The sequence below is a fragment of the Polypterus senegalus genome, chromosome 8 (assembly GCF_016835505.1).
Source record: "Polypterus senegalus isolate Bchr_013 chromosome 8, ASM1683550v1, whole genome shotgun sequence".
NCBI classification, from domain to species: Eukaryota; Metazoa; Chordata; class Cladistia; order Polypteriformes; family Polypteridae; genus Polypterus; species Polypterus senegalus.
Genome location: NC_053161.1, coordinates 7,474,719 through 7,496,487, shown reverse-complemented (window position 1 = coordinate 7,496,487; position 21,769 = coordinate 7,474,719). Strand labels below are relative to the sequence as shown.

The 21,769-nt window shown below is 39.5% G+C and overlaps 1 protein-coding gene across 3 annotated transcripts in view; it reads left to right on the top strand.

Annotated features, from left to right (window-relative positions):
- Window positions 1-21,769, top strand: part of ddx11 (DEAD/H (Asp-Glu-Ala-Asp/His) box helicase 11) — a 148,754-nt gene that overhangs the window by 33,936 nt on the left and 93,049 nt on the right. Inside the window, exons 8-11 of one of the 3 annotated variants that reach the window (XM_039760653.1) lie at window positions 13,363-13,450; window positions 15,637-15,836; window positions 18,749-18,901; window positions 20,243-20,289. In XM_039760653.1, the coding sequence (XP_039616587.1) occupies window positions 13,363-13,450; window positions 15,637-15,836; window positions 18,749-18,901; window positions 20,243-20,289 (488 nt within the window). Of the gene's footprint in view, window positions 1-13,362; window positions 13,451-15,633; window positions 15,837-18,748; window positions 18,902-20,242; window positions 20,290-21,769 lie in introns of all 3 variants that reach the window. The other 2 variants (XM_039760652.1, XM_039760654.1) reach the window with 2 other exon arrangements.

Here is a 21,769-nt window from a genome sequence, read left to right as displayed (position 1 = left end):
TTTAAAAGTAGTGTCAAACCAATCAATATACACAAAAGTAATAGTATATAACAAAGTACATTCCTTCAGGGTATTTTAATATTTAACTTCCTAGAGATAAAAAATTAAATGGACAAAATATTAAAAACATTGTCCTGGGCGTATAACAGATGTTGACTTGGAATGACTGAGCTTAAGGTTATCATTTTATTCCACCAAAATTGTTCGCTGTCATACATTACAGAGTGGTGATACTGGGTTGCCTAAATCTGTTAAGACAGGTTTAGATTGGTACACGTATTTCCTAATAATTGTGGTCACACAAGGTTTAATTTTGTCTGGAATCTGTACAGTGGAGTTTTGTTTCCCATCCTCTTGATAGAACTTTATTGAAGCTTTATTTATTATATTAGAATTTAGTTAAATCATGCCATTATTATTAAAACCCTTAAGAATGAAATTTAAAATGCATTTATATTAGTGTAAACGCATTGTATTGTGTCTTGTGTTGTTTAATTTCTGTTTTGCCAATGGAAAGTGCATGATATAAAAAAAGAAACAATTGAATGAAAATAGTGCCTTTATACATCTATATAGTGATTAGCAAACAGGCTGTTTTCGAGAAAGGAGAAAGAGTTGTTGTTAATATGTAATATTGGTAAAAAGAATATGAACAATATATAGAGAAACTGTAAGGAATTATGAACAAGGAGAACAAGATTGGATCCAGCACAAATTCTAATAGATTTGAGTAGGTGGCGTATGTTAAGATTAAATGGTACATTTATATAAAAAATTTGCATAATCGTACAGAGAGGTATAGGTTACTGACAGAAAAAAGAAAGGACCAATGTAAATTGTCTTTTGGTGCTATGGTCCACACCAAATCTCCAAATCAGATTTAGCATTTAGAATTTAAATTCTTTAATTGTCTGATACCATATTGGTGAGTTAAAGGGTATTCATCTTTGATAAATTCTATAATTGAACAGAAATACTACCTTTTCTGTGGCTCCAGTGTCCTTCATAAGTTCACCATTGGATTTGCTTATAGCATATGAGAGGGCCATAACATATGATTTACATTGCTGCTCAGCAAATCATTCATTTACCATCTGTGTATTGTGGATATTTGCATCCTCACTGGCATTTGACTTGTCTTTTATTGGAAAGCAGATAATACTTGCAAAAACACAATATGGACAATAGTTTATTTCGGCACTGGCATAGGTAAGATCTCTTCTACTGTTAGTATGGCTGTACATCTTGTCTAGAGGCTTCCTGTGGGACTTATTTCATGCTTCTTACAGCTTCCTACTAGCCAGGAGTGCTATTTTAACAGGTAATGTGTTTCTGCACAACTTAACCCCAGTATCCCTCTCCATTGAAGCTCTCAATGGCCGAGACACAACTACTCTGGACACATCTCCATTTTGCAGCAAGTATTTTGCTTTTAACCTTTTTAACATGCTTCTTCACACAATCCACCATTATGCCTCCTTCCTTTCCTAAAAAATACACTCTGACATTCTGCTCAGACAATTTTCTTTTATATGCATTTGCCACCACTAAATATGTTTTTCATCTAAAATTTTGTAATTTAATATATAATTTAGTCATTCTGTTTGTTTGGAATATGGTTGAATAATTCCCAATCTTTATTGGAAGACATACCTATCTTCAGGCCTTCTTTAACATCTGATCTTCTAAAAGCTGCTGCCTAAATATATGTTCAGTCAAAAGGAATAAACCAGGGTTTGTTTGTTTGTATAACCAACAAAACAAAGAATATCATTAAATTTTATTACATTGACCATATGTCTTGATAAAAGCTAATTAAATCTGCCGAGCTTACAAAGCCATCATCAGTTCCTTTTAGTGTTAATCATTTAATAATTTAGTAATTTGTTTCAGAAATAAGATTAAGAGTTAAAATAACTCTTTCAAACTGTTGTAAAATGAAACCTCTTTCTGCAACATAATAATAATAGTACATTTTATATATAATATATATGCATATATATATTGCCTTTCCCATGCTTTAAGCACTTCAGAGTTTCAGAAAGAACAGCAGGGTATATATAACATTGGATACATATAATATCTGCATAGAAAACTAAAGATAGATAAATATTGAATATACAAAGCATTAAATAGAATAAAAGACAGTAAACCAAGTAAAATATTAAACTTGATTCTAGAAGAAAACCTTGAAAAATAACAAAATTTCTGATACAACACACACAAATTATCATGAGCATCTAAACAGAGAGGTAAACTGAAACATAGGGGAGAATGTTAGGTTAAGTTAAACGTCTTCCTTGACAGGTGAATTTTGAGTTGTTTTTTAAAAGAATGCATTGAGTCAGCTGATCTAGTTAATTTAGGGTCATTCAAAATTCTTGGTGCTATGAAGCTGAAGGTCCTTTCACCCATAGAGTTCAGGATAGTATGGGGAGCAACAACATTGCCAGAATTAGTGGATCTTACTGGGTAAATTGGATCACAGTGATGGAGAAGGTGACTTATGGACCATTTAAAGCTTTTTAGGTTATTAATAGAATTTCATATTCAATCCTGTAAGATTAAAGGGAGTGAGTGAAGGTAAAGCAGGATGGATCTTATGTGCTTGCTGTTGCTGGTCCTTGTAAGGACTCTTGCAGGAGAATTTTGAATCATCTGCAACTGTAATCAATCAATCAATCAATCAATCAACATTTATTTATATAGCACATATTCATACAAAAAAATGTAGCTCAAAGTGCTTTACAAAATGAATAGAAAAATAGAAGACACAATAAAAAATCAACATTAATTAACATAGAATAAGTAAGGTCCGATGGCCAGGGTGGACAGAAAAAACAAAAAAAAACTCTAGAAGCTGGAGAAAAAAAAAAAAAATCTGTAGGGGTTCCAGACCACGAGACCACCCAGTCCCCTCTGGGCAATCTACCTAACATAAGTCAAACAGTCCTCTTTGTATTTAGGGTTTTCATGGAAGGACCTGATGACGATGGTCACGTAGACTTCTGGCTTTCAGTTCATCAATGTTGGTGCATCATGATGCTTTGAGTAGGTGGTGGTGGCGCAGGCCACCACCACAAAGAAACCGGAAAAAGAAACAGAAGAGAGAGTTGGGGTCAGTACGGATTTTAGAGCCACTATGAATAGTTATTGTGATGAATTGAACATACAGAGTATCAGTATTAAGTTAAAGTGAAGTTATGAGAAGGCCATGTTAAAGTAATGTGTTTTCAGCAGTGTTTTAAAGTGCTCTACTGTATTGGCCTGGTGAATTCCTATTGGCAGGCTATTCCAGATTTTAGGTGCATAACAGCAGAAGGCCGCCTCACCACTTCTTTTAAGTTTAGCTTTTGGAATTATAAGGAGACACTCATTTGAAGATCTAAGGTTACGATTTGGAATATAATGTGTCAGGCATTCCGATATATAAGATGGGGCGAGATTATTTAAGGCTTTATAAACCATAAGCAGTATTTTAAAGTCAATCCTGAATGACACAGGCAACCAGTGTAGTGACATCAAAACTGGAGAAATGTGTTCGGATTTTCTTTTCCCAGTTAGGATTCTAGCAGCTGCATTCTGCTCTCGTTGCAAGTGATTTATGTCTTTTTTGGGTAGTCCTGAGAGGAGTGCATTACAGTAATCTAGTCTACTGAAAACAAAAGCGTGAATTAATTTCTCAGCTCAGTAATAGAAGATTAGAAGTGGCACCTGCTAATAAGGATTTATAATAGTCAATATGAGATGATAAAAGCATTAACTAGTTTCTCAGCATTAGGAAAGGAGAGGAATTAGTGAACTTGGGATATGTTACAGGTGAAAGTAAGAAAGCTTCTTAATGTGGTTTATGTGAGCGGAATAAGAAAGGGAGGAATCAACAATGGCACCACAATTCTTTGCATTAGAAAAAGGTCTAATGAGATCATTATCAATAGTGATTGAAAAGGAGCTGATTTTCTTAAGTTGCAATTTAGTGCCAATTTACAGGAATTCAGTTTGGTTGCATTTTAATTTTAAAGAGTTCTACTCCACCCAGGTTTTAATTTCACTGAGGCAAGTTGCTCTGATGAAGTTTCACTTTTTACATTGAAATAGAGTTGAGTATCTTCTGCATAAAAATGATAAGCCCGTCCAAAGCTATGTATAATACGGCCAAGGGGAGGCACATAGATATTGAAGAGCAGAGGGCTGAGCAGCTGACTGGCGCTGAGCTGGACCTGGTGTTAGGCAAGAGTATGACAGTCTTGGCATCAGTCAGATAGGACTTGGAGAGCAGTGCCAGAGATACTCGGAATGTTCTCTATTCTGGACAGTAGAATATCATGTTTGACAGTGCAAATGCTGCACTGATTTCTAACAGAATTCATATGCTAATTTGCCCAGAGTCTGCTACCATAAGCAAATTATTAGTTACCCAAAGCAGAGCAGTTTCACAGCTGTGCTCTGAAACCAGACTGAAAGGGTTCCATCAGTTTACTAGAAGATAAGTAATTGCTGAGTTGGGAGTCTACAACCCACTCAAGAACTTTTGACAGAAAATGTAAATGAGAAATAGGCTGAAAGTTGCTCAGTCTGTCAGCATCAAAATCGGACTTTTTATCATTTGGGTTACAGAAGCAATTTTAAAAGTGGCTGTCACAAAGCTCGGGTCACAGGATGTATTTAATTATTGTCACAACAGTGGGAATTATGACTTGAAGGCAGGATATAATAAGTGTGGTGGGGATGAGATCAATTACATAAGTAGCTGGTCTCATCTTACAGAGCAGGGGCCTCATATATAAACGGTGCGTACGCACAGAAATGTTGCGCAAGAACTTTTTCACGTTCAAATTGCGATGTATAAAACCTACATTTGGTGTAAAGCCACACACTTTTCCACGGTACCTCATACCTTGTTGTACGCAAGTTCTTCGCTCGGTTTTGAGGACTGGCGGCACCCAGAGTCAAAGCAGTGCTACTGTTCCTGTGTGGTTACTCTTTTGTTTTCTTGACACGGCTTTAAAAATACACTGGAACTAACCGCATATTGTTTATTAGTGTAATGCATCTGATTGTAATTGTAACAATATAATGATCCAGGGAATAGCCATAGTATTCCAAATACCATAACTGCTTTAGTGTTGTTACTCTCACTGCACCACCTTCTTCTTCTTCTTTTTTCAGCTGTTCCTGTTAGGAGTTGCAACAGCGGATCATCTTTTTCCATATTATTCTCACTGCACCACTCGGAGTATTTATATCACTGTATCTGAGTGTGAATCACAGCAGCAGCTGATCGGAAAGAGAATATCGGTATTCAGTATTAAGCACACGCTGTCTCAGCCATGGCAAAATGTTTCAAAGCCTTTCCTGTACGGACCTCGCGGTTCAGAAACAGTTTCATCCCAAGAACTTTAAACGCACTTACTCAATTGCTCCTTGTAGAACTGTTTTTACTTATAAGTACAATCACCCCACTGTAAACTTGCACTACAGTTATAATATTACACAACCTAAGCCACTTTATAAAGCGCGTATTTACATATGATGACGATATCATTTTTAAGATGAAATGCAGCAAAATATGTTTATTATATTATACAGATAAAACTTTAACTTCATTTAAATAATCTATGTTCTTCACTGGGACTGGCATGAAGGATAGAATAATTAAACATTTACTACGAAGCTATTTCAATGTTCCTTAAATGTTTTGAAAAATCAGCACTCTAAGCATACAGATGGTTTAACGTCTATTACAGAGCAGATTGTGTGGCGATCAGTTACTTGGAGAAAGAAAAGCAAAGACTGCAGGGGCGGCCACGCCAATATATATTGAATATAAAACAGAAAGAGAAAATAACAATACAACTAAAAACACAGCGGCAAATTTCGACAAAAGTTAAATGCTTGTGTCATGAGCATGAGGCGGCTATGCAGTGTCTGCATCGGACGTGGCCATCCATCATGCATAAGATACCATATTGACATTGGCAGGCGAAGGGGCCACCGATTCTTTCTCTGCCCAGGCTGCCACAAGCCTAGAGCTGCCCCTGAGTGCTGCTGCAATAAATAATTTAATTGAAGGTCGCGCACAATCACTGCGCCGTGAAACCCATGTTTAATAACGTGCTTTAACTCCTATCATCATGAAAATGATATCGTGTATACAAATTTCAGTATTTTAGTTATTCAGAGATGTAATATCATGAATGTAATGGATTCTGTGTCCAGTCGGAGGAAGAGAATCGGTTTAAGAAGCATGTAGTGATTAACACACATAGAGCACATAGAAGATCACATACAAAACAAAGCATTTAATGTGCATAAAGATGAAGTTTATGATGTTCTACTTTAATAACAAAATAAACTACATTGTTAAAGTGGAAATTTTGAGATTGAAGTTGACATTTCGTGCTTTTTCCCACTATGTGCCTTTTTTTTCTCTGTACCCTAAGTTTTCATATGACACTCAGAAAGCGGGCTACGACTCGCCTTTTTACGGCGACTTTGATATCTGACAAGTTCTTTTTTATTTCCGGCACTGTGCGACTTTGTGAACGTGAGCTTTCAAATTTCTCCAACACGCTATGTCACTCAATCAACTTCCTTTTGTTGATTATACCACAGTTTAAATAAACAAATAGTATGTTTTTCCTTTGCCTCCACTTGGTATAGGCTGAAATTCTTATTTTCCCCCGTGCTTTTCCCATTGTCTTTTCACAGAAGGCTGAGCTTAAGGGCAATTTATATTGATTTGCATATTCAAAGAGGTGTAATTCTGGGAGATGTTGGGGTGGGACAGAAGGCGCGTGCACGTGCGTTAGTTTCCACGCTGATTTGGATTTATGTAGCAGAAAAATGTGGAAGTTGGAGTACGCACAGATTCCTGCATCTGGATTTTTCTGTGCGTAAGCACATTTCGGCTTTTGTGCTTACACCATGTTATAGTGCGAATTCTACGCACGGCGTTATACATGAGGCCCCAGGTCATTAACAAATGAAGATGTGACTGTTGAAAAATTAGAAAAGGAGCCTGGATGGAGTGGAAAGGCTGGGAAAGATATAAATAGACAATGAATTTGTGTTAGTTGAATTATATATGTTTTAATTTTATTCCGGAAAAAGTGGAGGATTTTTTTTTTTTTTTTACAGACTTCAGTAGAAGAGGTAATGTGCCAGATGCAGGTTAAAGTAGTTTAACTGCAGAGAACAAAACCTTCACGTTATTGTGGAAGCTGTCTGTTATCCTGCCTTAATGAATGTTTCTGGCTGTAAGCCATTTGATGGTCTGAGAAAACCTGGATGTGCACAGTAAGGCCAGTCTTATGTGATAACAAGGCCTTGGCCAGCTGATTTTATAGACTGTAATTCTGAGTTGTGATTGAATGCTTACAAGAAACCCAGTTATGTTTTAAAAGAGCTGCTTTGTCTAGTGTTGAACGAAGGGCTGAGTTGTAGTAGTTAACAAGTCTATCTAGTGCAGATGACATAGGATAAGACAGAAAAAAGGTCAGAAATAGATATGAAAAGTTTAGAGGCAAAGATAATTTTAAGGTTTCTAAAGGAGATTTGACATGTACAGGTAAGATGAGGGAAATCCAGGCACAGAGGATGCACAAACCAGTGTGTTTTTTCGTCCCAAGCTTGGATAAATGGGGAGGGTTACGTCAGGAAGGGCATCCGCTGTAAAATTTTGCAAAATCAATATGCGGACAACAATACAAATTTCCATACCAGATCAGTCGAGCCCCGGGCTAACAACAACCGCCACCAGTACTGTTAGCCAACAGGGTGCTGGCGGAAATTGGGCTACAGTTGGCTGAAGAAGAGGGGGGAGACGTGTCCGGAGGCAGGAGGAGAGGAGGAAGGTAAAGAGAGTGGAACTGAGGGTAGGGACTTTGAATGTTGGCAGTATGACTGGTAAGGGGAGAGAGTTAGCAGATATGATGGAGAGAAGGAAGGTTGATATATTGTGTGTGCAAGAGACTAAATGGAAGGGGAGTAAGGTCAGGTGAATTGGAGGTGGATTCGAATTGGTCTATCATGGTGTGGAATGGAGGAGAAATGGGGTAGGGATTATTCTGAAGGAACAGTACGTCAAGAGTGTTTTGGAGGTGAAAAGAGTGTCAGGCAGAGTAGTGATTATGAGGCTGGAAACTGGAGGTGTGATGATGAATTTTGTTAGTGCATATGCATCCTAAGTTGGGTGTGCAGTGGTTGAGAAAAAAGATTTTTGGAGTGAGCTGGATGAAGTGATGAACAGTGTACCCAAGGGACAGAAAGTGGTGATAGGAGCTGATTTCAATGGGCATGTTGGTGAAGGGAACAGTGGGGACGCTGAGGTGATGGGTAGGTATGGTGTCAAGGAGAGGAATGAAGGAGGTCACAGGATTGTGGATTTTGCCAAAAGGATGGACATGACTATGGTGAATATGTATTTTAAGAAGAGGAAGAGTTATGTACAATAGTGGAGGAAGATGCACACAGGTAGATTACATCCTATGCAGAAGAACTGACCTGAAGGAGACTGAAGACTGCAAAGTAGTGGCAGGAGAAAGTGTAGTTAAGCAGCATAGGATGGTGGTCTGAAGGATGATGTTGGAGATCAAGAAGAGGAAGAGAGTGAGGGCAGAGCCAATGATCAAATGGTGGAAGTTGAAAAGGAAGACTGCAAGGCTGAGTTTAGGGAGGAGGTGAGATAGGCACTGGGCGGCAGTGAAGAATTACCAGACAGCTGGGAAACTACAGCCAATGTAGTAAGGGTGACAGCAAGAAGGGTGCTTGGTGTGACATCTGGAAAGAGGAAGGAGGAAAAGGAAACCAAGTGGTAGAATGATGAAATACATGGGAGTATACAGAGGAAGAGGATGACAAAGAAGAAGTGGGATGGTCAGAGAGATGCAGAAAGTAGACAAGAGTACAAGGAGATAAGGCACAAGGTGAATGGAGAGGTGGCGAAGGCTAAAGAAAAGGCGTATGCTGAGTTGTATGAGAGATTGGACACTAAGGAGGGAGAAAAGTACCTGTACCGATTGGCTAGACAGAGGGAGCGAGCTGGGAAAGATGTGCAGCAGGTTAGGGTGATAAAGGATAAAGATGGAATGTACTCACAAGCGAGGAGAATGTGTTGAGCATATGGAAAGAGTACTTTGAGAGGCTGATGAATGAAGAGAATAAGAGCGAGAAGAGGTTGGATGATATGGAGATAGTGAATCAGGAAGTGCAACGAATTAGCAAGGAGGAAGTAAGGACAGCTATGAAGAGGATGAAAAATGGAAAGGCCGTTGGTCCAGATGACATACCTATGGAAGCATGGAGGTGTCTAGGAGAGATGGCAGTGGAGTTTTAACCAGATTGTTTAATGGAATCTTTGAAAGTGAGTGGATGCCTGAGGAGTGGAGAAGAAGTGTACTGGTGCCGATATTTAAGAGTAAGGGGGATGTGCAGGACTACAGGGGAATAAAATTGATGAGCCACAGCATGAAGTTATGGGAAAGAGTAGTGGAAGCTAGGTTAAGAAGTGAGGTGATGATTAGTGAGCAGCAGTATGGTTTCATGCCAAGAAAGAGCACCACAGATGCAATGTTTGCTCTGAGGATGTTGATGGAGAAGTTTAGAGAAGGCCAGAAGGAGTTGCATTGTGTCTGTGTAGACCTGGAGAAAGCATATAACAGGGTGCCTCGAGAGGAGCTGTGGTATTGTATGAAGAAGTTGGGAGTGGCAGAGAAGTACGTAAGAGTTGTACAGGATATGCATGAGGGAAGTGTGACAGTGGTGAGGTCTGCGGTAGGAGTGACGGATGCATTCAAGATGGAGGTAGGATTACATCAGGGATCGGCTCTGTGCCCTTTCTTATTTGCAATGGTGATGAACAGGTTGACAGACGAGATTAGACAGGAGTCCCCGTGGACTATGATGTTTGCTGATGACATTGTGATCTGTAGCGATAGTAGGGAGCAGGTGGAGATATGCTCTAGAGTGGAGAGGAATGAAGGTCAGTAGGAACAAGACAGAATACATGTGTGTAAATGAGAGGGAGGTCAGTGGAATGGTGAGGATGCAGGGAGTAGAGTTGGCGAAGGTGAGTGAGTTTAAATACTTGGGATCAACAGTACAGAGTAATGGGAATTGTGGAAGAGAGGTGAAAAAGAGAGTGCAGGCATGGTGGAGTGGGTGGAGAAGAGTGTCAGGAGTAATTTGTGACAGACGGTATCAGCAAGAGTGAAAGGGAAGGTATACAGGATGGTAGTGAGACCAGCTATGTTATATGGGTTGGAGACGGTGGCACTGACCAGAAAGCAGGAGACAGAGCTAGAGGTGGCAGAGTTAAAGATGCTAAGATTTGCACTGGGTGTGACGAAGATGGATAGGATTAGAAATGAGTACTTTAGAGGGTCAGCTCAGGTTGGACGGTTGGGAGACAAAGTCAGAGAGGCAAGATTGCGTTGGTTTGGATATGTGCAGAGGAGAGATGCTGGGTATATTGGGAGAAGGATGCTAAGGATATAGCTGCCAGAGAAGAGGAAAAGAGGAAGGCCTAAGCAAAGGTTTATGGATTTGGTGAGAGAGGACATGCAGGTGATGGGTGTAACAGAACAAGATGAAGAGAACAGAAAGATTTGGAAAAAGATGATCCGCTGTGGCAACCCCTAATGGGATCAGCCAAAAGAAGAAGACAGGTAAGATGAGGGAAAGGTAATGAGACAGTGCAAAGTACTGCTTTATGGTCAGAGAGTCCCAGATTACTGCTGTAAGTGTTGCCAACAGTCCATTTTATGGAATGCTGCTTCTATTCCTTTGCCTATTAAGACTCTTTTAGAAACCTGGTACTGTTTACTCATGTTGACGGGGACCTGATTTTCAAGGGCATTCCTTCTGCATCCAAATAAACAAAAGCATCAGTACAACTAACTGAAATTTGTATACTGCTTGTTTCTTTGTGTCCTGCCTGAAACATTTTGTTCTGAGCTTTTACAATGATCCACTTTCTTTGTTCTAAAGCCTTTGGTAGGTTTTTTCATATGTTCTGTGAATGTCCTAAAGTGCCAGCTTTCTGGTGAGCTGTGACACAGCTTCTTTCATGAGTCCTCATCTGTGATGTACCTTTTACTTCTTAAGTCTTTATTCTCCAAAAAATATCTTCTCTGTCATACTTCTTTCAGGCATAACTGCTCGGCTGGGCACAATTGTCCAAAGTTAGTCTTGGCCTCTTATTGGAAATTTCTTGATTCTGTACTAGTCATTTTTTGGAAATCTTTCTACTTTAATCCTGTGTTCCTTGAAATATCTGCTGCAAGAATTTATGTTGTGGCTGGTTGTAGTATTGAATGTTGGAAGACCTATATGACTTGTATGGAGCTGCATGGATAAAAGCCATGATTCATTATCAATGTGTATTTTTTTAAGAGGGACAGCTCTACTTTCTATCCACTTTTAATTTGGTTCTTACTCCTTTGTCACCTTTGCTTTAGTACATGGGTACATGTAGTGGCTTAGTGATGTTTTCAGTGGTTTAGTGTTGATTTGAATTTTTCTATTGGAGTATATTTTTTAAAATAAAACTTTCAACACACAAGAAAAGAGCTGAAACAATAAATGGAGTTTCAGATAACTGTAAAATTAAATTGTGCTTCAGTGAAATTACAGTTATAAGCAGATTTTGGCAATAGTGAATGTTTTCTCCTGGTAGGGTCCTGAGGTGACATTGTTTTTCCCTTTTAGACACTTTATTATGTAGACCTGAAAGGTACAGGATATAACCCTCATGTTTTATGCTACATTTTATATCCATGACCACTAGGCAACAGGATTGAGCATAAAACAAGTCAGGAAAGAAAGTCACACATTTATACATTATAGATAATATGATCAAAATAGCAGAATACAATGAATGGTCAAATAATACAACCTGATAATAGGCTACCAGTTGGATCTCTGTCTTACCTCAATCTAGCATGCCATCTGCATGAATGAAATAGAAAGATCGCCTCTCTTCAGAATGGGAAATGGTAGACATGGGCAGCATGGCCTGTCTTGTCAGGGTGAATAATGGCATAGAGAGAGACCAAACTTATGCTAGTCCTTTGGTTTCCTGTCACAACTTATGGGTCAGTGGGTTGTCGTGGTGCAGGGTGGCTCTCTTGATATAACAACCAATTCTGTTTAGCCATAACTCAGTCATTTTAGTCCAGTCAATGCTTTGCTCCTGCATGTAAGCATCCTCTCTAATTTCAGACAAACAAGAGGGATAGGATACACTGATAATTGGGTCGTGAACTACCTTTTCAAATCTGCTTATAATAAATTTCTTGTCCCTCCCAGTTCAGGCAATGCAGGATGGGCAACTTTAATGTAAAGTGTCCCTGATTTTAATACCTGTAGGTCATACAAGCTAAATCCATGCTTCTGACGTTGCAGATAGAATATCAAAGTGCTAGCTTTGCTTTCAGCATGTTGCTTGTAAAGTACGTTAGAAACGATACCTATTATATCAAAGCCTTCTCTTGCATTTGGTTACACTGCACATCCTGAATCAGCACTTAACAGAATTTCCTAAACACTCAAGGAGAAAATTAAGTAAATGTTTGTAACATCAAAATACACAGCAGTTCTTATCAGTAAAACATGCCTTCATGAAAACAGTACTCGATTTTTACACTTTTTTTACTCAGAATATAAGCTACATATCAAAGCTGTTTGTTTTCTATCTAGTTCATTCCTTAAATGGCAATTAACAAACCATTATCAAAATATTAATTTCCATAACAGTCAATAAGTTCTAATGAACAAGCAGGTGTACTGTATTTCTATAAAGGGTTTCTGCATTGCTTAATAAGCCACCTTTTTCTTATTAGATAATGTTAATAGTAACTGGCCTTAATCTAAGGTGGTAAGTGCTGAGTAGGTTTTTTTAGTAAATGACCATTTCAGAGTAGCCAAGAATGTGGGTGTTTGTTTTTTGTTATGTTAATGGTTGTGATAGTTGCTTAATTCATAATAGTTCTGTACATTAATTACCTTGCTTGTGTTCACCCTGAAATTGGTTTTATTATTATTTTTTGTTTTGTTTTCCTTTATACTAATTCTATTCTTTAAGCCCATTTAGGCATGTTAATTCACTGATACAAACATGTAAAAGCTTCCTAACTTGTGTTTATTTGTCTTATTGTTTCTGGTTTTCACATGACATTTTACAGGATGTAACTTCTTTAGGAAATGTATCCTACTTGCTGTCTACCATTTTCTGCTTAGTTTAATTACCATGTAATGGCTATCACTATATGTGCTTACATCCATCCTTAAAAATTCTTGCACGCATAACTTAAACATTTGTTTTAAAAAATTGTTTTAATTAAGATTACCTTTGTCTTTTAGAACTTGTGCATAAATGATGAGGTGCAACGCTTAGCCTCAGTTCACTTGATAAATGATCGGTGCATGGAAATGCAGAAGAATAAACATGGTAAGTACATTTTAAGGTCACAGATATCAAGTCTCTATTTTTAGGTTTATAGGGTCAATATTTTCACATGTACAGAGTAAAGTGAAATTCTTACTTGCATGTTGCTAATCTGCTTGCAGCAATATCTTACCTTTTAGTGCCATGATTAGTGAATATAACAACCTTACCTTGAAACTTATGCCTCCCTTACTTGAAAAATCTGAGCATATTTTTAGAAGGAAATATTGAATTTTATGTTAATTCTCTACTTGCTTGAGAAGTACCTCAGCTGTGCTGTCAGAACACAGTGAGCTTTCATTTTGAATTCTGTGTCCTTGCTAGCTTTTTATATCAAGTCTTTTTAATCAAAATGCAATAGGTTTACTTTGTCTTTGTCAGCGATTCATATCTGCAAATGTGTCTTAATAAAAGCTAGAATATCAGCAGAGCATTTACAGTATGTACTTTTTTACCTTGTTTTTTTACCACCTTATTTTCTGCAAGTTTCTAGACAAAATAAAACTGACATCAATCTTGTGGAAACTATGAGATCATATTTATTTTGATATACTGTAGTTTATACAAAGTAAAATTTGTAAATCAGCGGACTATAAAATAGCCATTATTTACATGGTAAAGATAAATTATCTTCAAAACTTTTATATATGAGCTAGAAAGGCAAGTTAACCAATATTGTATTTACTTGTGACTTATTTCTTAAAGTGAGCAACCCTGAGATCCTGACAATTTGCTTCTTCTGTAGGTATCTTTGGAGGAGATTTAAATATTTCACTGGTTGTTTTCAGTTCTTCAACAATGATTTCATTAAGCTTATTATTAATAAATTTTCAGGGTTATCAGTGGTTAAACAGGAGGCAGTTTTATTGATATTCTATCAAGAAATTTGAAAGTATTACTTATCTTGATTAATATATGTTTATGTAGTAGAAAATTAGTTTAAACTGTGTCAGACTGTATTAGTTTTGGAATACAAGTGGACCCTTGACTTACAAACTCATTTCGTTCGCGAGGGCTGGTTGTAACTCAAGTTGGTTGTAAGTCAAGACTATTTTTCCCATAAGAAATAATGGAAATACCCATAATGCGCTCCGAACCTCCCACAGCAACACTTACTTAATCTTTTCAAAATAAAAAAGGGTTGTATAATGTGCATAATTTACCAAAATACCAATAATTTTTCTAATGTACTAACCAAAAAGTTATAAAAAGTGCCTAGCCTACCAGAAACAACAATTTCATACTGTACTCGCCATTTAAATTGACATCTTTGGGCTGCAGGAAGGGCGGAGGAGGAGAATTAAACGGAAGGTGGTTATTGTTTAGAAGGAGCCTCCTTATGCAAATCTTTTCTTTGTAAAATTGTTGAGATGGTGGATTTCGACATGCTGTACATATTAGCGAGATCGGTCACACGAACACCACTCTCATATTTCCGCACAATTTCCTTCTTCGTTTCGATTGTGATCGCTGTTTCTCAAGTTAATAATGACAGTAGTCGAGCACTCGGTTCAAAGCTGGTCGTGTTGTGAACTGCTGTAATAATACACTCCAAAGCAAGCTGGTGCTGACTCAGCCTGATGACATCGTCATGTGCCGCGCCAGCCCGCTAGCTAACATCCCTTAACAATCGCTTTACCTTCATTACCTTCTCTTCCTTCCTTAGCAATTATGCGTCTTGCTTGCCATGGTCTTAGTGAATTATATACAGTATATAGATAAATCACTGCACTGACCGAAATTACGTCCACAAACACATGTATCTGGGCTCCGACTTATGTTTACGAACGTTCTCGGATGTTTGTTTACAATCGCATAAGCGGATACATGTGACCGCATTCAGGTCGTAACACAAGATGTTGGTCGTAAATCAAAACAAAAATTTTGGTCATAAATCAAGTTGTTCGCACGTCAGGCTGGTCGTATATCACGGGTCGACTGTATTATCAATGAAACTTATCTAAAACACAAACCAGTGCAACCTTAATTTGGCATTTATATTTGGTTATATGTTTAGGTTTATTTTGCATGTTGTCATGTTTTTACCTTTCTCTCTTTGATGGACTTTTAACTTTGTTTTAAATTTTTATATACAATTTACTGACAGAAATCTTCAATAGATGGTGCTCACAGTGTTACTGATACAATCATTTATGTTAATATTACGTTTTTTTTTTCTTTCTTAGCAGAGAAGGATAAAGGGGAAGAGCCAAAGAGGAAAAAAGGAGTGACTAAAACTGTTTGCCCATTCTCTAACCATGATGCAGTTCAGGGCCTGAGAGATGAGTCTTTGGTAAAGGTTCGAGATGTTGAACAGCTGGTGACTCTAGGCAAGGAAATTAAAGCATGCCCTTACTATGGAGGTCGTTCAGCCATTCCTGCTGCACAGGTGAGAAGAATGTAGTTATTTTATGGAAGAAACGCACCTTTCTATCAGTCGGACTATGATCCTTTTACATTATTACTTAGGTTATCAACAATATGATAAAGGACAGCACATATTAATTAAAAACCAGTTTATAAAAGGTTTAGACCAACTGTGCTCTCAATATACTGATATCTGAGAAAAATCATGAGTTTGTAAATAAATATACTGTGAGACTTGCCCGGACACCACCAGTCGGAGACCACATCTTTATAAAAATCACACGTTTATTCATTGACAAAATAAACACAGTCCCAAACACCACACAATGCACAAAGCAATAATCACCCAAAATGACTTTCTTTTCTCTCAGTCCTTGGCCGCCAATCTCCTCCTGGGAGCTTCGTCCTGCTCCCTCTCCCGACTCTAGCTCTCAGATTGCTGGGAGGCGGCGCCTTTTATTCCTGCCCGGATGTGCTCCAGGTGGCTGATGACGATCTTCCGGCAGTACTTCCTGGTGTGGCGGAAGTGCTGCCCTTTGCCCTGGAAGCACTCCAGGCGTCCCTGGCAGGTTCCTCCGCCATCTTGCCAAGTGTGGCGGAAGTAATGTTCTCCCGGGTCTCAGGAGGCTTAAAGCGTCCCCTGGCGGTGGCCACGGGTCCCAAAGAGTAGGAAAGTCTCTCTTCCTTTCCCGTGGTCCTCTCCTGCTCCAGGGCAGTTGTGTCCTCCTGACCCGGAAGCTTTTAATGCCAGCTTCTGGTCTTTCTAGGCGTCCCGGCCGGGTAAGAACCCCAGCCGTCTGTGACACTGCCCCACCGCCAGCGAAGAACAGTCCTTCAGAGCGGCCATTCCCGCTGAGTGTACACTGTAGCCGAAGCGGGCATAAGTTGTCGTCTCCCAGGTCCTGGTCCTATAAAAATAAGCATAAATACAGGGGCGTCGCTGCCCTTACGCCACTGTCTGGCATTTTATCTCTGACAAAGGGCCAACACTCCCCTTTGACCAGCACCCTGGTCACAAACCTTGGCACCCACTCCAGTGTGATCCACTCCCTTCATCGGGTACATACTGGGTTCGCCTCTTGCTGACTTTGAGCTTCCCTCTGCATGCGCAGAGGATGACGTATCACACTCTGGCGAGCTCGCTGGCTCACGCCTCCCTTTGTAGGAAGAACCGCTTTCCCCTTCGATTCTTCCTATTTCTCTGGGGCATTCTGACAGCTTGGGTCTTCCTATGGGAAAGGAAAAGACCCCTTGCCGTCTGCGCCCCTGCAGAATGACGCGAGACTGATACTGGCTCCGACGGTAGAGCACTAGGACCCACGGCACTTATCAGCCGGCGTCTTGGCTCCACCCCTTCCAAGTGATCGGCATCTCGCTTCGTTTCTGCTGTTGGAGATGCAGCTACTAAGTCCCCGGAACCACACGATCCTGGGACGGGTTCGCTCGCGCCTCCCTTTTTCTTTACGGTACCGGTTTCACTCACCTGCACCCCCACGATCCTCCGGCCAAAGATTCCAGTGTCGCGCTCTCTTCCTCATGACGTAAGGTCTGACGGGCGCGACCACCTTCCCTCCAGCTTGTCTATACAGACTCGGGTCGTGTTCTACCTGCTTGACCATCTGCATCAATCAAGCATCCTCTCCGACTGGTCTTGGTCTGCAGGCATAAATATAGCATCAGCCAGTGGAGGACTTACCTTTAAATCGGTCCTACTCACCGGCTGTGCACACTGGAGCTTTCTTCCGGGTTCCACCGGACCCTCCCTTTGCTCAGGATAGACGTTCGCGGTCCCGCCTTTAACCAATCACTGACGGAACACGGCACACACCGGCCCAATCCTCGCCTGTCACGGGCGGACTTCCGGTCTTCAGCCATCTTGCTTCTCCCAAGGGAACTGCAACTCACTGCCGTCCCTCTGCCTCGGCTGCTGGAGACGGCGGATCCTCCCCTTCCTCTAGCGATGCCGTCCCGGCTTCGCGGACCAGATATGCACACCTCAGCCAGTGACGCGATTCCAGGCAATCTCCTCCAGACCCGTCAGTGGGTGTTGCTACTGCAGTCCCTCCGGTGACGACAAACGCTGGGGAATCCCCTTCTCCTTTGCCTTGGCTGGCATTCCTCAGTCCCCTCGGGTGGAAGACAGCCCTCTGGAGAATCTCCGACGACCACTGGGCGATTCTGGGGCGTCAGCGGTGCGTGTGCGGACCGCTCTCCTGCAGGACGTGTGTGTGGCGACTGGGGTACCGGGCAGCTCACAAAAATTTATTTTTGGGGTCCCCTGCCTTGGAACAGGCAGAAGGTCCCTGTTCGGGCGCCATTGTGAGACTTGCCCGGACACCACCAGTCGGAGACCACATCTTTATAAAATCACACGTTTATTCATTGACAAAATAAACACAGTCCCAAACACCACACAATGCACAAAGCAATAATCACCCAAAATGACTTTCTTTTCTCTCAGTCCTTGGCCGCCAATCTCCTCCTGGGAGCTTCGTCCTGCTCCCTCTCCCGACTCTAGCTCTCAGATTGCTGGGAGGCGGCGCCTTTTATTCCTGCCCGGATGTGCTCCAGGTGGCTGATGACGATCTTCCGGCAGTACTTCCTGGTGTGGCGGAAGTGCTGCCCTTGCCCTGGAAGCACTCCAGGCGTCCCTGGCAGGTTCCTCCGCCATCTTGCCAAGTGTGGCGGAAGTAATGTTCTCCCGGGTCTCAGGAGGCTTAAAGCGTCCCCTGGCGGTGGCCACGGGTCCCAAAGAGTAGGAAAGTCTCTCTTCCTTTCCCGTGGTCCTCTCCTGCTCCAGGGCAGTTGTGTCCTCCTGACCCGGAAGCTTTTAATGCCAGCTTCTGGTCTTTCTAGGCGTCCCGGCCGGGTAAGAACCCCAGCCGTCTGTGACAATACTTAAGAGAGAAAAATTTTTGCTTTTGTTTTGCTAAGCTGGTGGTGCTACCTTACCAGACGTTATTGCATGAGTCAACACGTCGCTCCTCTGGGATCAAACTAAAAGACCAGGTTGTGATCATTGATGAAGCTCACAACCTGATTGACACCATTGCCTGCATCCACAGTTCTGAAGTTTCCGGTGCACAGGTAAAAAAAGTATACTATAATATTACACATTATTTTTACTGATATTAATAAAATCTTTCTTTTCCAATAGTGCTTTATTTTTTAGTTTAGTCAACAGATTCTGAAAGTCACTTTTCTTAATTATGTTAAACTCTAAATACTTTGTGCAAATTAAGTGGATAATTTAACTCTATTTCCTTTGACTTAACATTTCATTTCAGCCAATTCATTTCATTGATGGATCATATAGTGGTTTCCTCTGTGTTGTTATGAAAAAAAATTGCATGTAAATTTACTGAAAACTGAAATGAATTTCTTCCAAATATCCTTATAGGAATTTCACTGTTTCATTTATACATTTAACATTAGCCTTTTACTGATAAAAGATAAAAAAAAATCAATAATGAAAGTTAAAAATGTTTAACGTGGTTATTGTAATGAGAAATGTCAAAATAATTTAATACCTTGAGTTTAATCCAGTACTGTCTCTTGATTTATTGTAGAGTTCTAATTCTTTTTTTGAAAAGAAAAAAAAATAAACTGGGAAATGTATTTATTAACAGACATTATTAAATAAATCTGTGGTGTACGCTTTGAATTTGAAGTACCTAATTTTAAATAAATTACATATAGTGTTTTAAAAGTTTCCTTTCTATTGTCCTTCAGTGTATTTTAAAATGCACTGGCTATGTAGTCACCACTGGTCTTGCTTCTTTTTGTCACTATCCATATAAGCCATAATTTATAGCCAAGGATTCCCTGGCACTTTTATTTATGAAAATGAATTGCTAATTACTTTATTAACTGAGGATACACTCTACAGTTGAAATATCTGCTTTCATCATACTTTTGCCCCTCGCTTCTCAAAGTGTTTGCACCTGAAGGTTAATATAAAAGAGTTTGAGGTTTTGTCTGAAGAAAAAAATAAACCATTCACAAATTTTATTTCATTTTGTTCTGTAGTCATTTTCCTCATACTCTTGGCATTCTTTTCATTGTGAAACTGAGAATTTGAATATTAGTAAGGCTTTTATACCACATTGTTCAGTAATTGTCTGTTTTTATGAAACCAAAACATTCAAATGCTAATCTATGTATAAAGGAGTGTTTAGGTATGTGCATGTATTATGCAATTATCATGCTGCAAAATTTGTTGTAAAAGATGGGTGTACTGGCCATGAAGTACATTCTTTTGAAAATATTCATGGGGTAAATTACACGCTATTGTACATAATTTCATGTATCTCTCTATTTGTAACCCTTTCTTTATAAACCTTTTCCATTCAGAACAATGATTGTTAATTTATTGTTTCTTTTTAAAACAGTTTTTTGATTTTAATTCAGTTTGCTTTTATTTCTTAGCTATGTTGTGCTCATTCTCAGTTGACCCAATACATGGAGCGATACAGGTATGCTTGTTAATAATTAAGAAAATGAGTATTTTTAAACCTTTTGATTGCAGAGGAAAGTTAACCAGGCAAACTATTGTAATTTTAAAGTAATATGCAAGTATAAAAGGAAGCAAATCTATCTGTGGTATATCTTCCTCTCCTGCAGGCATTTTATTACATGTTGTACAAACATGATTATTGCATGTTTTCGAACATGATGTGCCTTGTTTCTTGCTAAAATATATTTTGAAAGATCTGTAGACCATGGTGGTCTATGTCAGTGTTTCCCAAGCCTTTTTTCTGGGGTGGCACACTTTTTGTAACCAAAAACATCCCAAGGCACACCACTGTTCTACTAAACACAAATACATTATATCTCATAATCAATGCTCAACTGTCCAAAGGGATGGGACTACTGGAGATGCCAGTAAAAAAGCAGCTCTGAGATCAGTGATTGAGGACACTGCACCTAGTGAGCACTTTGGTAGCATTGTGCAGCTCTTTTGTTCCTTTTGCCTCAGAGACAACTAGTATACCCACTATCTGCCATCCTTGTAAAACTCGCTGGTTCCACACATCTAGGCAGGTAGACTTTAGCAGCCAGGTGTCCAAAGTGCTCTTAAGTGCTTTGTCTGCAATATAGCAAAAGTGTTGCTGCTTTTACGCTTGCTTCTGCAGGCAGTCCTGTCCTCCTTACACTGGTCTTGACCACCTTAGAGGCTTGTCCCTCTCAGGTTTAGGCAAACGGTACACTACACTCTTATTTCAGTGTCACACTTGGATAGCTGTCACTGCGCACCACTCTGCCGCAGCACACTGGTTGAAAAACGCTGGTCTATGTACATGGTATAAACCACAATTTTTCATGTTTATATTCTGCTTCAGTAGTACAGTCATATATAAACCACTTCCACACTGAATGTAGAGTGAATAGTATTAATATGAAGTAGGAAAAAAGTGTTTGTGTGACAAATCAGATTTGCCTTGATCATGGAATGCTTAATTTTGGTTGTTCAAGGCAAGACATCAGAATGTTGAGATTTTGGAGTGTTAAAAACACATGATACATTTTTATGTGAAAAATTAATATATTTTCTAAAGTGAAGTGTTTTTTTTATAAATTTTAAAAATACTTTTTGTGTTCTTGTAGCTTATAATGTTCCATGGAACCCTGTGTCCGTATGTGATGGAAAAGCCTCAAAACTTATCAATTGTATCAATTTAAGCCAGAAATATAATTGAGTATTGATCTCTGTCTTAAAATTACACTCCTACTGCAAAACAGTGTATCCATTTCATTTTAAGAAGGAAAAAAGCAAAAATCAAACCATTGTTTTGCGATTCAGTCATTTAAAATAGAGATAGCTGTGAGCCTCATGTCCTTTCAAACTTCTCTGTTCGTCTTACTCAGTGGTACTCTTACTGTCTCTGTTCTGTAGATATCTAGACAAAACATACTATCTGCACCTGCTGGACTGATAAAGAATGCTTTTGCTGC